The 16,710-nt window shown below is 37.3% G+C and overlaps 3 protein-coding genes and 1 pseudogene across 8 annotated transcripts in view; 1 reads left to right on the forward strand and 3 right to left on the reverse strand.

Annotated features, from left to right (window-relative positions):
- Positions 1-4,771, reverse strand: part of LOC149046405 (uncharacterized) — a 78,346-nt gene extending 73,575 nt beyond the window's left edge. The window contains exon 1 of one of the 2 annotated variants that reach the window (XM_089203201.1): positions 4,668-4,771. The gene's annotated coding sequence lies outside the window, so the exon portion shown is untranslated. Of the gene's footprint in view, positions 1-716; positions 1,117-4,667 lie in introns of those variants that run through there. The other variant, XM_089203202.1, reaches the window with a different exon arrangement.
- A 2,042-nt stretch (positions 4,772-6,813) lies between these two features.
- LOC149046413 (dual specificity mitogen-activated protein kinase kinase 1-like) overlaps positions 6,814-16,710 on the reverse strand; it is a 38,960-nt gene continuing 29,063 nt past the window's right edge. Inside the window, exons 1-6 of one of the 4 annotated variants that reach the window (XM_089203218.1) lie at positions 12,737-12,792; positions 10,945-12,256; positions 10,098-10,334; positions 9,653-9,714; positions 9,436-9,481; positions 6,814-8,529 (exon numbers count right to left, since the gene is read on the reverse strand). In XM_089203218.1, the coding sequence (XP_089059344.1) occupies positions 8,452-8,529; positions 9,436-9,481; positions 9,653-9,714; positions 10,098-10,334; positions 10,945-10,983 (462 nt within the window). In that variant the 5' untranslated portion in view covers positions 10,984-12,256; positions 12,737-12,792 and the 3' untranslated portion in view covers positions 6,814-8,451. Of the gene's footprint in view, positions 8,530-9,435; positions 9,482-9,652; positions 9,715-10,097; positions 10,335-10,526; positions 10,796-10,944; positions 12,257-12,736; positions 12,793-16,710 lie in introns of those variants that run through there. The other 3 variants (XM_089203216.1, XM_089203219.1, XM_089203217.1) reach the window with 3 other exon arrangements.
- LOC149046414 (uncharacterized) lies at positions 13,417-15,135 on the forward strand. Its single transcript, XM_089203206.1, has 2 exons — positions 13,417-13,610; positions 13,872-15,135. The coding sequence occupies exons 1-2, from the start codon at positions 13,497-13,499 to the stop codon at positions 14,904-14,906; spliced, it is 1,149 nt and encodes a 382-aa protein (XP_089059332.1). The 5' UTR covers positions 13,417-13,496; the 3' UTR covers positions 14,907-15,135.
- On the reverse strand, positions 14,903-16,699 carry LOC149046415 (uncharacterized; annotated as a pseudogene). The gene is made up of 2 exons (XR_016185690.1): positions 16,233-16,699; positions 14,903-16,030 (listed from the first exon to the last, which is right to left on the reverse strand). The product of XR_016185690.1 is annotated as an uncharacterized LOC149046415 (transcript).

A 16,710-nucleotide genomic window follows, 5' to 3' on the forward strand; every position in this document is an offset into this window, starting at 1 on the left:
CAACAAGCTCACTGTACTTTCCACGGTTCCGTCTTAACTAAATAATCAGCACTTGGAATCTTAGAACTACGTTAGTTAAACCGGATTAATGAGCAAGAATGACTCCATAATTAATCGACAGAAGATCTGTTGGAATACCTCAAAAGTTCTTAAACCAAGCGTAAATGAAATTTCATGGCAATAAATGAAGTGACCGTTGATCTGCATTGACCAAATTTAATGTTAACTATTCACGACGTTTGGACAGGTCCAGACACGACAACACGGCATGTTTCGACATGTTACTTACACTTAAATGATCATCCTTCAAACTGCCAGATATTTGCCTCGTTTCAAATGAAAAGGAGCTACATAGTGACACAGAAATCGTCCAAAGACCTCACCCTGTACGAGTATTTAATATTTAAGTGTAATTTCCACAACGGAAATAAAAATCCTTAGTGCGTTAAAAATCTTGTCATGACTTATAACTTTGAAATTCCTCTACAATCGATATGAACGTGCTTAGTTGGCTCATTAAAACGTCTCTTGAATAAATTTCTATCATCAACCTTAGAGAGAAGTCAAGCAAATGCAAATTACGATTGTGATCGAAATTCGCCGAGTCGAACGTAGGCGCTCTGACCCTTTTATTTCCAAACGGACCCGGTAAAACCTGTCGGAAACCTCAGAGTAATGTCACCTTCACAGTTAAACCTTAAATGTTCTTTTCCTACCTTGTTTTCACTGAACCCGGCTATGTAGCGCTGACTGAAAGGTTGAAAATACGTTGAAGAATATTTGTAAGTACATCGCAACTCGACGAACACGGTTCTGATTGATGGCTTCCTCAGTCAGATCTGTAAACTGGTCTGATTGATGGAGCCATCAAAGCGTATAAATCTCTTCATTTGATTATTGCAGGGGTTAAGATGTTACCGGAAATGGGCGATAACTCCAAATTGTTTTTTACCTCTCCGGTCAACTCATCTCCCAACTCGCCTTTAAACGGTCCCCTAAACTTAGAAATGAACTGAGGCTTCTTCCATCATGCTTACGATTCAAACTATAATTAAATTTCACTCAAGGCTGTATTGAGTTTGGGTCTTTCGTCGTATTTTTAGTATATTTTCCCACGTTTTCGAGAAGGGTCTTGATTATTTCCACTGGCCACCTGGCCTTAGTGTCACAAACTCTCAGACTGCCTTTTTACTCAAAAATGGAAGAACGCTGACTCTCTCAAACATTGATATATGCAGGTCAATATCGATGCATATGACGCTTTCTGTTATATTCCAAAAAAGAGAAGCGGAAGCGGCAGATAGTTTTGAGTTCTCAACGAAGTATACCTGGCTATGCATGCAGTCTTATTTTATTGTCATAAAAAGCTGAGTAGGGGCCTTGGGATGAGGCCTGCTGTCTGTTTTATTTCTAAGACACCCCTCTTAGCGTACAAAATGAAAAGTGGACAAATAGTCTTTTATTTATTAATTGTGAGTTTTAGATGAACAACATTCAGATAAACAGCATTTTATTCACTTTGCGTCTACTTTTCAGTTTGAATGTGATGTCATATGTACTCTTTGCACACCGTTAGACCAGCCATGGTCGGGGAATCTCGCCAGGGGCATTTTTATTATTTCAAGCTGTACCAATAACGATTAGCTCAAGTTGGGAATTGCTCTGATGTGAAATAAAATTTGATCGTTTTTTCGTGTCTTCGAGACCCGTATGTATCAAGCGCGACTGAGGCACTAAGTACGTTAAGCAGTCCGGTCAACGACGGAAAAGAAAAGGTCGATTAAAAAGGAATGGGTATATATCTCAATAATTTAGCAAATGGCTGGAGGTCTCTACTATCTCTAACGACGCCAGACCTCGACTTCAGCACACCATGTGACATGTGTAAGCGGCGTTGAGTTCTAAATAGTGTGTTCCCATTGTCAGACAAGACAAATGTTGGTGACCGAAAGATGGTGTTTAAAAGGTGTACAAAGTTTTTAACACGCGTGCGGAGCTTTTGCTCCGCTTTTTCTGCTGGTGAAATCTTTTGTTTGTCGCGTTCTTCACCCTATTGAGTTTAAAACAGATGCAGAAACAACTCGTGGTCGGTTACCCTGTTCTCAGACCACGCAGATTTGGTCGACTGTGTACGTTGATATTTTGCCGAGGGCGTTGAGATGTACAAATTGTTAAACTCACGTGCAGAGCTTTTTCTCTGTACTGTGCGCACAATTGTGCAATTGATTTACGCCATTTGAGTAATTTCAGAGTTAGCATACTTTCAAGTAGCGATCAAACTCTTATATTCTTTCCAACTCGTAATTGAACGAATGTCAGAATTCCAACAGATTCGTAAGAAAGCTAAAACAACAAGCTTACTGCGCTTTACACGGTTCCGTCTTAACTAAATAATCAGCACTTGGAATCTTAGAACTACGTTAGTTAAACCGGATTAATGAGCAAGAATGACTCCATAATTAATCGACAGAAGATCTGTTGGAATACCTTAAGAGTTCTTGAACCAAGCGTAAATGAAATTTAATGGTAATCAACGAAGTGACCGTAGATCTGCATTGACCAAATTTAATGTTAACTATTCACGACGTTTGGACAGGTCCAGACACGACAACACGGCATGTTTCAACATGTTACTTACACTTAAATGATCATCCTTCAAACTGCCAGATATTTGCCTCATTTCAAATGAAAAGGAGCTACATAGTGACACAGAAATCGTCCAAAGTCCTCACCCTGTACGGGTATTTAACATTTAAGTGTAATTTCTACGGATTCTGAGAGAAAGCGGAAATAATAATCCTTGATGCGTTAACAAATGTTGTCATGTCTTATAACTTTGATATATATTCGATAGGAATATATTCGATAGGAATGTGCTTAGTTGGCTCATTAAAACGTCTCTTGAATAAACTTCTATCATCAACCTTAGAGAGAAGTCAAGCAAATACAAATTACGATTGTGATCGAAATTCGCCGAGTCGAACGTAGGCGCTCTGACCTTTTTGTTTCCAAACGGACCCGGTAAAACCTGTCGGAAACCTTTTATTTATTAATTGTGAGTTTTAGATGAACAACATTCAGATAAACAGCATTTTAATCACTTTGGCGTCTACTTTTCAGTTTGAATGTGATGTCATATGTACTCTTAGCACACCGTTAGACCAGCCATGGTCGGGGAATCCCATCAGGGGTATTTTTATTATTTCAAGCTGTATCAATAACGATTCGCTCAAGTTGAGAATTGCCCTGATGTGAAATAAAATTTGATCATGTTTTTGTGTCTTCGAGACCCGTATGTATCAAGTACGACTGAGGCACTAAGTACTTTAAGCAGTCCGGTCAACGACGGAAAGGAAAAGGACGATTAAAAAGGAATCGGTATTTATCTCAATAATTTAACAAATGGCTGAAGGTCTCTACTATCTCTAACGACGCCAGACCTGGACTTCAGCATACCATGTGACACGTGTAAGCGGCATTGAGTTCTGAATAGTGTGTTCCCGTTGTCAGACAAGACAAATGTTGGTGACTGAAAGATGGTGTTTAAGAGGTGTACAAAGTTTTTATCACACGTGCGAAGCTTTTGCTCTGCTTTTTCTGCTGGTGAAATCTTTTGTTTGTCGCGTTCTTCACCCTATTGAGTTTAAAACAGAAACATTAACAACTCGTGGTCGGTTTTCCTGTTCTCAGACCACGCAGATTTGGTCGACTGTGTACGTTGAAATTTTGCCGAGGGCGCTGAGATGTACAAGTTGTTAAACTCACGTGTTGAACTTTTTCTCTGTACTGTCAACCAACTGTGCAATTGATTTACGCCCCTCGGGTAATTTCAGAGTTATCATACTTTTAAGTAGCGATCAAACTCTTATATTCTTTCCAAGTCGTTACTGAACGAATGTCAAGTCTTTCAAGCTAGAGACAGAATTCCAACAGATTCGTAAAAATGATAAAACAACAAGCTAACTGTACTTTCCACGGTTCCGTCTTAACTAAATAATCAGCACTTGGAATCTTAGAATTACATTAGTTGAATCTGAGCAAGAATGACTCCATAATTAATCGACAGAAGATCTGTTGGAATACCTTAAAAGTTCTTAAACCAAGCGTAAATGAAATTTCATGGTAATCAACGAAGTGACCGTTGATCTGCATTGAATGTTAACTATTCACGAAGTTTGGACAGGTCCGAACACGACACCACGGCATGTTTCGAAATGTTACTTGCACTTAAATGATCATTCCTCAAACTGCCAGATATTTGCCTCGTTTTAAATGAAAAGTAGCTACATAGTGACACAGAAATCGCCCAAAGACCTCACCCTGCACGGGTATGTAACATTTAAGTGCAATTTCCACGCATTCTGAGCGAAAGCGGAAATTATAGACCTTGGTGCGTCAACAAATATTGCCATGTCTCATAACTTTGAAATTCCTCTACAATCGATAGGAATGTGCTTGGTTGGCTCACTGAAACGTCTCTTGAGTAAATTTCTATCATCAACCCCATAGAGTAGTCAAGCAATTACAAATTATGAATGTGATCGAAATTAGCCGAGTCGAACGTAAGCGCACTGATCTTTTAAATTCCAAACGGACCCGGTAAAACCTGTCGGAAACCTCAGAGTAATGTAACTTTTACAGTTAAACCTTAAATGTTCTTTTCTTACCTTGTTTTCACTGAACCCGGTTATGTCGCGCTGACTGAGGTTGAAAATACGACGAAGACTTCTTGTAAATACATCACAGTCCGAAGAACACGGTTCTGATTGATGGAACCATCAGAGCGTATAAATCTCTTTTAATTCTATTACTGCTGGGGTTAATATTAGGCGATAACTCCAAATTGTTTTTTCCTTTCCGGTCAACTAATCTCCCAAATCGTCTTTAAACGGTCCCCTAAACTTAGAAATCAACTGAGGCTTCTTCCATCATACCTAGGCTTCAAATTATAGTTAAATTTCATTTAAGGTCGTACAGTGAGTCTTTCGTCGTATTTTTAGTGTATTTTCCCACGATTTCGAAAAGGGCCTTGATTACTTCCACGGGCCACCTGGCCTTAGTGTCACAAACTCTCAGAATGCCTTTTTACCCAAAAGAACGCCGACTCTTCCAAACATTGATATATATAGGTCTATAATGATGCATGTGACGCTTTTCCGTTATTTTGCGGCAGACAGTTTACTAATAGTGCATGGAAACCTTGATCCCTCTGAGTTGGTGAAGTATCAAAAGAAGGCCCGTGATTCAGTTATTTTAATTGCTTCCACCGCAATTACACCTGATGACATATTTCAATAAATAGAGTGATTACATCGGGATATGTGGAATCAAGATGATTAGAGAAGAAAATGGATGGAAATCGAGAGTCTGAACTCTTTTTCTTCCCTATTCAGTTATTACTGGACGCTTGTAATTTCAAACTAAAACCGGTTACCCCTTTAAATTTTGCATTCTTAGTCAAGAACACCAAATATTTGGCTAAAACGATATTGCATAGTGTTTACTTTTCTTCTCTTTTACTCCATACGGCAGTACATTGATTGCATTCCGAGGTCAGCCAAATTTCGAATAGGGTCTTGATTACTTCCACTGGCCATCTGGCAATAGTGTCGCAAACTCTCAGAATGCTTTTTCACCCAAAAGGACGCTTACTCTTCCAAACATTTATATAAATTGGTCTGTAATGATGCATGTGACGTTTTTCTGTAATCTTGCGGCAGATAGTTTACTAATAGTGCATAGAAACCTTGATCCCTAAGGTTTTTCCAAACTAAAACCGGTTACCCCTCAACAGTTTGCACTCATAGTTATGAAATTGGAATATTTGGTTAAAACGATGGTGCATAGTGTTTACTTTTCTTCCCATTTACTCCATACGACAGTACATTGATTGCATTCCGAGGTCAGCCAAAAATGACGTAACATCCAATTTGCTTTGCTTTGTTGAGATTGAAAACAGGTTTGTTTGTACCAATGAACTACGCAGGGGACTACAAAGAGGGGTATGCGATTGGTCTGGTGTAGGATGAGCCTCTCCCTCCCTATATTTCTAACCAGTTCAACTGATCATTCGTACTAAAAAATTTATCTCACCAAACGCAGAAAGTTTACATGTTTCAAATAATATGCAATCACAAATTGTCGCAGCATTGAGCAGCCAATGCTTCAGCCCAGGAATCAAAGGGCATTTAGAGGCAATACAGACAGTGTACAATTCACATGCTTTTCAACCAAGCAACCAGTCCTCTTCAATGGACCTCATCCACTGAATTTGTTTTTTGCTTCATCTCAGTTGACAGTTGGCCTACTTTTAGTATAATGGCTGAAAGCCATTTCTGTGTCGTTGTTATGAACAAAAATTCACTCCTAGCAAAAAAATATCATACTTTAAACATTTGTGAAAATTTTGAAAGGGGTAACAAGTTTTGAACCTTCGCATCATTAAAAAGAAAGATCAGTCGAAGGTAACAGAACGTAAAGGTTTGCCCAAAGTTATACGAGAAATAACTCCACACTGTCCTCGAGTTTTCATTTCTGTAGAAAAAACATCATTGATTGTCCCCTGAAGTTTGACTCTCTAAAGAATATCTTCTGCAGTTTTGAACTTGAGAACTAATAATGAACAACATAAAATGATAACCTAAATCACAGACATCATTCCCCATGATCTTGGCTATATTTTGGGGCAATGTCGCAAATTGGTATGTTTAGACGTTCGAAATTGTGACAATGTAAAATTAAATTGATTAAGTTCAGAGTAAGCAATAAAAAAGTCCAACAAATGCAATATAAAGATGTCAGAATAAACAAGTATTTAAGAAATTTCAATAAGTATAATGTCTCCTCGTTTACAGGGAGTTACATTTGTATCTCATATTTACCGAAGCATGCAAACTCAATGTATCTACAGTTGACTAAACCACCAAATGCTCTCATTAAAGTGCTCCATCACAGAATGTTGGCGTCACGTGGAAAGGTAATTATACAGACCCAAAGTAATATCTTGAAATCCAAATGTAAGGAAAACAGTCAAGGCTTTAGCTAAAAAAAGATTTAAACATTTCATTTTGTTTCCTATCCAGAAATTCCCCGTTTGCTTTTCAAAACTGTCAAATTGAACGAAAGACAGAAATAAAAGAACTGCTTTTTCGGGGTCATAAAGAGACTTCCTCTCTCCAGAAACAGGCCCCTGTTCTCTCAAGAACGTGGGACTCAAGCACTTCTTCCCAACCTCTTTGAAAAGAGTCAGGTGTAGATTGGAACTCTGCATGTGCATGCATTTGTACCAATAGCTATGTTTCTGAGAAGTCTCCCTATTATGTGACGACTATTATGTCCTCCACGACGATGCAAAAAAAAAGTAATTTATGATTTAGTACAGCAACTGTCATATCTGATTCCTACGACAGTCATTCTTGTAACATCCTTTTTAATTATCCCCGAGCTTATACAATATTTCAGGGCCTTTAAAGTAAGCTCACTTCTAGGGAGTAATTTTTCCACTCTAAGACTTGAGTGAGTGAAAAATCAATCAACCCTTCCAATCTGGCCAAATTAAAGAAATCTGTAATTAAAAAAAAAAAAAAAAAGAATTTCTTGTGACTAGAAAATAGGAAAAAAAAATTGAGAATTCCTTCTCAGTTCTTCACATAGTTAATCACAGCTCTGCACATTTTGGAGAACTGGGTGAGAAGAATTTGATGAAAAATCTTGCTCCATTCTCGACTTGTTCTAACTATTGTGCAAATGTGATCTAATTGAGGGAGCATGTAGACTAAGGGGGTAAGAACGTAGGTGTACTTACAAATGAGAACGCCTATCAAGGAATACCTCTTAAGAGGGGAGGTTACAATTAGGATTTTACATCCTTTTTTTTTAACAATTTAAATGTGACCCTTGAATAGTACCTCAATAAAACTAAAGTAAGAAATTACAGCATACACCAAAAAGCTAATAATATACAATAATCACATTATTAGAAAGAAATCCACTTATTTTTCATGCAACTAGAGTTATGACTGATAGGATGGGGTGACTGGGGACATGTAACACCTAGCCCAACTCCACCCCTCTTGGTCCCATCCTATCATTGCCTTATCTAGGATTTTGAGATCTTCATTCAGTTCCTCAGCACTCCCTGGTAAACAGCACTGTTGTAATGCAAAGGCGTCCAGTTACAGGGTAGTGGAAATCTCTATACCTGAAGAACTCTGATAATTGTTTGCATCTCCAAGAGGCTGCAACTTGTTTACATTCCCTCCCAAACCAAGGCAGTTTTTCGCTGCTCTGAATCCAATACACACCACAATTAATAGATTCCAATGCATATAAGACCTTTTCATGTATTCCATCATTTTCTTGATGCAAGTTAAATAAGAGTACTAAGCTTGTTCTGTGCCAATACTCCAAATCATTTCATTTTCATCAGTAAGCATTGCAACCAGTCACTTGCTATAGACCAGCAACTGAACAAACCCAGCCAGCAAAATCCACCTTTTTTGACTCAGATATCTTGATGAAGACATGATCCTGGAAGAATAAGACAGAGTAAAAGAGCAGTGGTCTTTAAGGCTTTTTCAACAAGATGATTTTGCTTTGAGGCAACCCTCTTTTATTCTGGAAATCAGTCCCATTTTAAAACCAATGTAGACTCCACTCAACATGAACAAAATAACACATCACTCAATCACCAAATATCTCACCAGCACCAGAGTCAAAAAGAAAACTACCTTTGTCCAACTTACAGCTAATCTCATAAACAGTACTGGTAAAAAGTATAACACATACATTTCTGGATGGGGCTATTAGTGACACTTTTGGTTTTCCACCTTTTTAAAAATAAAGTAGCCTTAATCCTTTAATCTCTAAGAGTGACTAGCATCCAGTTTCACTCCACTGTATCACTCTTGAGGCAAACAGTAAGGTCATGATGATAAAAGAAATAATAACCAACTTGAGAGGTTCTTGATTGTTAAATAAATTTTCTCAGTACTATAGGAAATGTACAGAGAGCACCATGGAGAAAGTGTATACTGATTTTGGGGCATAAAGGGTTAAGTCCTTCAGTTTCAAATTTGGGCAAAGTAACTGGTTAGATGAAAGACCCAGCAGAGTTTCAAATGTAGAGGGGGAAGTTTATGTTTCTAGGTTGTTCCCTTCTTTGGCAAAATGTTCTACAGTAAAATTGTGTAACCACAAATCTGCCTTATAAGCCCAATCTCTGGATAGGATGCTCACCCATCACCTGTTACCCCTCATACAGACCATGAATTATTCACTTTTCTGTTTGGAACTCAATGCTGCCTTTACATGCCATACTGAAGGTGAGGTTTGCTGCCATTTGAAAAGGTAAAATCATGATGCTATTGTAAAATTCCTAAGAAAAGTTCCAAGTTTATTTTAAAATAAATGTTTTCCATAGCATACAGAACTTACCATTAACACTTTGAGGTTAGCTCTTTCTGAAGGATTCTTAACAAGACTGAAACAGATTGAAATAGATTACTGTGAGATTTAGCTGTTTTCTAGAATGTCCTGATCTCCAGTGCATCTGGATATACCACAACTTACTCCCCTTAACATTTATGTCCAAGTTTGACAATAACTATCATTCATAACTATCATATGGAAGAGTGTGGGAAACATTGCCTACCATTTGTTGACAAACTCACAAAACTCTTCTGAAAATTGCTCTGGTGGTAGCTGGGGAGGAGGCTATCCAATAAAGAACAAAAATGTATAACTTCAGTGACAATAATGTACCATTCTTCAATAATATACCATAGTTTCTACAAAGATTTTCCCAGCAGTAAAGGAGATGATTACACAATGCAGCAATCCTGAACTTGCAGCAAACTTTACATCAACACAGAAATGCACACTTCTCCAAAGATATTATTAGGAGATCAAACTGATCAACCAATATGTTACTCAAACATTTGGTTAGTCAGAACAATGGAGGGAAGAAAAGCAATTCAACTTGCTTACTGTGTTTACACAAATTTTATGCGCATCCTCTAACTAACTCGCAAGATAAATTCCTTAAAAATTGATTCACACGACTTTCATCAGTTTACTGTTAAGACTTTTGGCATCACCTCATTCACAATATAGTCCAGTAATTCAAATATCGCCATTGGCCTTGCATCATTGCTCACACCACTAGGTGGCCTTGTTCCTGGAGGTATTCTCTTTAGATGTGATGGACTTGTGCTTTTTTGGTTTTCTTCAGGTGGTGGAATTGGATACCTTCCAATTGCCATCTCAATCAATGATAATCCAAAACTCCAAATGTCAGATAGAACTGTGTAGTTAGCTCCTTGAAGTCTTTCAGGCTGAGAATTTAAAATGTCAAAGATTAATTGCAAATAAGGTGAATCTTCTGTATCTTAAGTTCTCTTTTCATGGCTTATTCTTACTTTTCAGAGTTCATGCACTTGGACAAAATAATCTCTAAGGTTTATTTGATTAAAAGGAAATTTTCTAGGTTACAGAACTTAATCAAACTATGAATGACATACATGTACCATGTATCTCCTTTCAAGTATCAGAAACATCTTTAAGCCTTCCTTATCATGCATTTTCCACCTCAGTTTAACTTGTCTGTGGATTGTTTTCTTGTTTTCTTAGCTTCCATGTTGGATTTTAACTGTTACATTTTAACCCTTTCACTCCCAAAATCTCACTGTCAATTCACCTAACAGTGTGCTATACACTTATCATAATTCTACCTATGAGAATTTGGCCTTGAATCAAACAATATCCCCAGATGATATTTTCTCTCTTCTTGTCACCTCTTTGGTTCAAATGCTATTGATATGGTAAGGAAAAATTACTCATTGGTCATTCCAAGGAGGTATAAAGGTTAGAAACATGTAATTTCTTTTAGTACATAATACCAAAACTACCATTCACTTACTTAACTTATCAACATATTCTCCTTACCAACATGTAAGATCGTGTGCCAACAAAAGAATTTGCCATTGAGTCAATTAACTGTCTACTGACTATTAAGTCACAGAGCTTGATTTCACTGCAGGAGTTTACTAAAATATTTCAGGGCTTCACATCTGATTAACAAAAAGGAACACTTGTTGTGATGATCACACTACTTTGAGCAAGTTTATGAAGTTGGAGTATTCCACAATTTTACCAGATTACACTATTAAATTTGACAAGAGATGCCTAAATTTGTTAGGAGGCAAGAATATGGTTCCACTATGATAGGTAAATCATACTAGGTAAATAATGTTAAAAAATTGGGCTTCATACATTCCAATGATTTCAGCTTTTAGAGGTAGCAATCGCACATGTTCAGAAGTTTCAATAAGAGCTGGTAATCATGAAATTTGCCATCTACTTTACTGTTTTTTTCCCTCTACTTCACAACTCACTGACAACCATAAATGTTGCAGTTAGTAAGAGATTGTGATGTGGACGGAGAGAGCTCACAGGTATGCAAAACTATCTAGTTGCCCTTGCAAAATGGATTTTTGTGAATTTTCACGGTAAATTCAGACTGGGAATTCCCAACCATAACAACTCTGGTTCTAAAAACCTAGAAATTCCTAGAAATTCCCAGAAATTCCCAGAAATTCCAAGTCTATAGCCACTCAGAGCACCAATGACTTTCCCTGAAAAGCTGTAAATTTAAAAAATTCCTAGGAATTTCTAGGAATGTTTAAGAATTACTGGGAATTTTAAGTAAAAATTTGAGGCTAATGATATAAAATAAATACTTTAAATTAAAAAAAACCCAGCTAAAATTCAAGTATTCAATGAAATTTATTTACAAGCTTCATTAAGGTTTACATGTAAAATATTTTTGATTAATTATTAATATCAACATGTTGTAATATTAGGATGGAATTTGATTTATTTTTCTTTTCTTGAAAACTTCATACGGTTTAATCCTCAATTACAGCTATTCATATAATATAGTCCTAATTAATCATTAAATTTGGTTTGACACAAATTGTGAATAAAATCTGTTGATTCTTTTCCATAAAATACAATATCTTAAATTATATTTGAAAACCAAGCACTCTTGGGAGTGAAGGGGTTAATTACAGTAAAATAAAATTGATTTTTTAATTAAAATCCTGTTGTAACTGTAACAATATATTAGAATGAAGTTATCCTAAACTGCAAACTTAGCTGCTGTTTGTATTTTTTTTCCTTGGGCTCACAGTGAGTTGGCCTTGAATGAGGTTGTCTACAAGAAGCTTGACCATTTTGTATCCGGATTCCATAACATCTGAATTTGAAAAAAAAAATCTATATATATATTTAAAGCTCAGACCAGGTCTTTAAGATATCTATGAGGAAAAGGGCATTCATTGGATTCTCAAATTGAGAAATCTCTTTTATATTGAATTACTTTTATATTGGAGTTAGTACATCTCTCCCATAGATTTTATTAAAAGAGGGCTCAATAAAATATTTTGTTTTTACCAAGGAGGGCTTCTTTATGTAATAAGGTTTGTTTAATAACAGTTCATATTATGAATCTTGAGTGTTCCCAAACGTGACTAGAGGAATCTTGAAACCTTACTGATAGGTTGATTTCATTGTAAAGCATAAGCTTAAGAAACTGCGGCATGCAAGTGACCGATTCGATTCTCAGAATTATTCTAGTTTCAGTTGCGCCGAGCGTTATGTAAGCTTAATTCAACCCGTTACATCTATTCTTTTATAAGATTTTGATCACGTAATGAATATCGTAATTTTTACTCACCACGAACTTTCAAAATCGTAGCTTTACAGATGGCCACTCGACCATTATTTGTACCAAAAAACAATTGCGCAAACAATAGATTACCTTTAGGACTATTCGCTTTGTTTTCAAGAAGTTGAATTTTTTTTTAAGTCTTTACTCAAACCTTTAAAAAATCGCCGTTTTTTAATTAAAAATTGCGCTTAATCGAGCGCTGAGTTAAAATATGTAACAGTCAAATAAAAAATTACTATGCTTTATGAAATCTATAAATCAAAACAACTTAAATTCCGCCTCATATTAGCCTCAAAATTGTTGTTTTTGAAAGCAAACATTCGTAAAACGATGAAAATTAAATCGATGCTCACCTTTAAAGTTTTTCATTGTCGTTGTCGTTTTTCCTTTTCTATTTAACAGTAGAGTTGCTTATTTTTCTCCCTTCATTGAATGTTTATTTTCATCCGCGGTGGTTGTGTAGACAGGCACCAGCACATACAGAGGCACGAGGAGCTTAGTTTTTATGATGTCTCTCGAACATCATATACTTAAGCGAAACAGTTGAGAAATGTGATCAACCGATGAAAAGTTCCCTTCTATAACCCTTTTTCAATAATAATATGTTATATGTTATTATTTAAATAAAGTTGTTATATATAAAAACATAGTTAGCAGAGGGGACTGGTTGGGAAAGCCGGCAAACTTCAAAGGCCCAAACAATAGAGTCCCAGCCGAGGTTGAATTGACCCGTCACGTGACTCTGACCGTGCACACAACAAACAAGATGGCGGATGCTACAAACGAACTCTTCGTGTTTGGAGACGATTTTGAAACGATTTTGAACATGTTAGAGGAGGATGAAGCAATCGAGAAACACTTTTCAACTACAGCGATTGATGTAAGTATATTCTATATGAATTCTTCGGCCTATTTCGGCCGTAGTGACCCTAAGTGTACCATACGCGACTCTTTGACAACAACTTGACCATCGTACCCAACGTTGACAAGTTAACTACGCGAAATTTGTATCGCCAAGATACTGTCGAGCTAGATGACAAAACTGTTCGTAAACGTAAGCTTAAATTAACTTTGAAGGCCATAAATGTCCATGCATTTTGCGGTAATGACCAAGACCACTTTGTGATCGTTTTTACCACAGGTTCAATCGGCAGATTTCGTTTGTAGTGAATGTGGAAAGAAATATAAGACAAGAGGAGGCTACCAGAGACACAGAGCTTCTAAACATAACCCTAATGAAAACGACAGACAGGAACGGACGACTCTCACTCCAAGCAGTCTTGCTGAAATTGTAAAATATGCCATACAGACTGTAAACAGAGGCAGAGCTTTTGCACCAAGCCTTAGGAATGAGTTGAATTTGTACCAATTCAAACAATTTGATGAGGGAACTGATGAATTTACCGTGCTGAAAACAATTTATGATGGATATTTGAAAAATGGGGACATCGAGAAGTTTTATGGAAAATATTATGGTCAAGTGCCATTGCAGTCCACAAAGTTTTTTTCAGGACTATCCCACAATGCTGCAACATTATTAGCAACTAAGGTGGCATATAGTATGCTGGTATACTGCAAGTCCATGAAGGCTTGTTGTAGCAGCAATCATCCAACCCAAACTCTGTTATCAGAGAGAGAGAAGGCTGGTCTTCAATATGTGGGAGGTTATGTATTACATAATCTACACAAGCAGCATGCAAAAATATCAACAATTGAAAGCAATCATGCTATGGCAATCTTAAAAGCTGGAAAATTGGAGACAGGGTCTGATTCACAAAGACTGGTGTCAAGTTTGAGTCGTGGAGGTCTTTGGTCCATAACCAAGCCAGCAGAAAAGATTTTTATCAGAAAAGAACATTATTTTCGACAAATGACATCTACAGTCAATCTGGCTCGAGTTGACATAGCTGATATTGTGGGCAAATCAGTGAGTGATAGTGAATTGTTGTCAAATTACTATTTATTAGTTTCTGATGCTGAACTTGTTCCAGACAATCACATTGTCAAAGATATCTTGCATGGTATTGTACACTTGTATGTCAGGGTGCGTTCATTTTCTTTTGCCAAGGATATTATCCAGCGTCATAAAATTAATACGAAGCAATCAAAAGCTAAGGCACTTCGCAAGGAGATAAGCAGGAGCTGTGAAGAGCAACAACAAGAGAGGCTTCATTAGAACTGTTTTAAAATTTTTACTTTTTGCTGTATAAAAGAATGTAAAAAACACTAACATATGCTGCTAAAAAATGTTCCTTTTCCTGTTTCTGTTGGGCATTTGTTGCAAATATAACTCCTACTTAAAGCACTTGAAGACTGTGCATATATGTACATGTATTGGTTGCTGTAAACTGGAAAGTCAACAGATACTCGCTTTGGTCTGAATAAAGCCCGGAAAGGGAAGGACTTTTTTGTTTGAAGTACCTCATTATGAGAAAATACAATCCCTGAGCAACCACTTTTCTAGCAATATTATTGCCCACTTGAAATATCACTCTTTTGGGTGCTTTTTTAAAGTAAAAAAGCATTCAAATTTGGAGTTTTACATTCCCACTCTACCCTTGCTCTAAAATCAGTTGTCTGCAATGCCATTATGTCCAGTTTAATGTACATGTATTGAAACAGTCAAGCAATTTTTAATTTTTTTCTGCATGGAAGCTTGGTGTGTGTAACTTGATCCCATGCATGGCAGGCATCCCTTCTACCCCTAGTGTTCCCACTCGGGCATGACACTGTCCTCTGGATTCTGATGGTGTTGTTACTCTCCAGTAACCTTTGTGTGGAAACTGTTCGTCTTCCTCTAACCCCTCACTCATGGGAACAACATGATGAAACAGTGTGCTTGTCATCTCTAGTGTGTCAACTCCACAACACAAACTGTAGTTCTCCCCCAACAGTTCAGCAAGACTATGTATGGATATATTCCTGACTGTACGCCGATAATCAAGGTACACAGGATGATCCTCCGGAAAATAACAGCCATAAACTCTTACTGTAAATGCTAGACTATCATCCACAACGATTTCAAACTTCGGAAGCACATATGGAATCTCTACCTGTTTTAAGACAGCTCTGTCAGAAAATGTTCCAATGTTCCAGTTTTGAAGGCTCTTTAGCTTAGTCAAGCGCTGACAAACTCCATGAAAGTCTTGTAATGAACTTGCGGCTTCTTGATCAGATCCCGGACAATGGTTCGCTCAGGTCTTTGCTCGGGTTTTGGAGTCTCGTGAGTTTTTTTCGGCTTGTTCAACTTGGGAAGAGCACCAAACCGAGCCTTCTTCTTAGTCATTTTCTCTGAATGAACTATAAACAAAATAAAAAAATTACACGCCAAGTTTTAACGGCGATACAATGGATGGAAAAACCCCATATACAGTCAATATCTAGTAAAAATCGCCTGAATTGCACCACTAACACGACTACACAGAATATACAGGACTGATATCTAAACACAAATCGACACCGTGACAGTCTACACTCGCTCGTACAAGTTCGAGCTACTTACATATTTCAACGTCCTCAGGTTCGAAGTGTTTTTCGCAGGTAAAGATCCTGTCCTTCGCTACTAAGACTTTAAATGGAGCATCGCTTTCTCTTGTCTTTGTAATTTCGTTCAGCCACTCTTGTCTCCATTTCTTGTGAGCCTCGTCCTTTGGTGCAGGCAACTTCCAAATTTCAGTGCCTTTCGTCCTTCTACTGGTCCCACAGCCAAACACAGCGCAGTTGTCGCCGGGCATAATTTCCCCAGGATGCTATATTTCTAGTATCTGATTTCAACAAAGTCTTCTTTCGCCCGAATATCAAACAATTTTGTTCTACAAACGGAATAACGCTACTCAATACGCCATCTTGCTTTGTGTGTGTGTGTGTGTGTGTGTGTGCACGGTCGTGAACACGTGATCACTCGAAAATCAGAACAAAGAGTTGCTCCTCTGAAGTTCGCCGGGTTTCCCAACCAGTCCCCTCAACTAACTATGATAAAA

The sequence above is a fragment of the Pocillopora damicornis genome, chromosome 4 (genome assembly GCF_964200805.1).
Source record: "Pocillopora damicornis chromosome 4, jaPocDami1.2, whole genome shotgun sequence".
Classification (NCBI taxonomy): Eukaryota; Metazoa; Cnidaria; class Anthozoa; order Scleractinia; family Pocilloporidae; genus Pocillopora; species Pocillopora damicornis.

Excerpts from the sequence above, each read along its gene's own strand:
- LOC149046414 (XM_089203206.1), top strand. The coding sequence starts at position 13,497 with ATGGCGGATGCTACAAACGAACTCTTCGTGTTTGGAGACGATTTTGAA. Across the intron at positions 13,611-13,871 it reads TTTCAACTACAGCGATTGAT|GTTCAATCGGCAGATTTCGT; the intron begins GTAAGTATATTC and ends TTTTTACCACAG.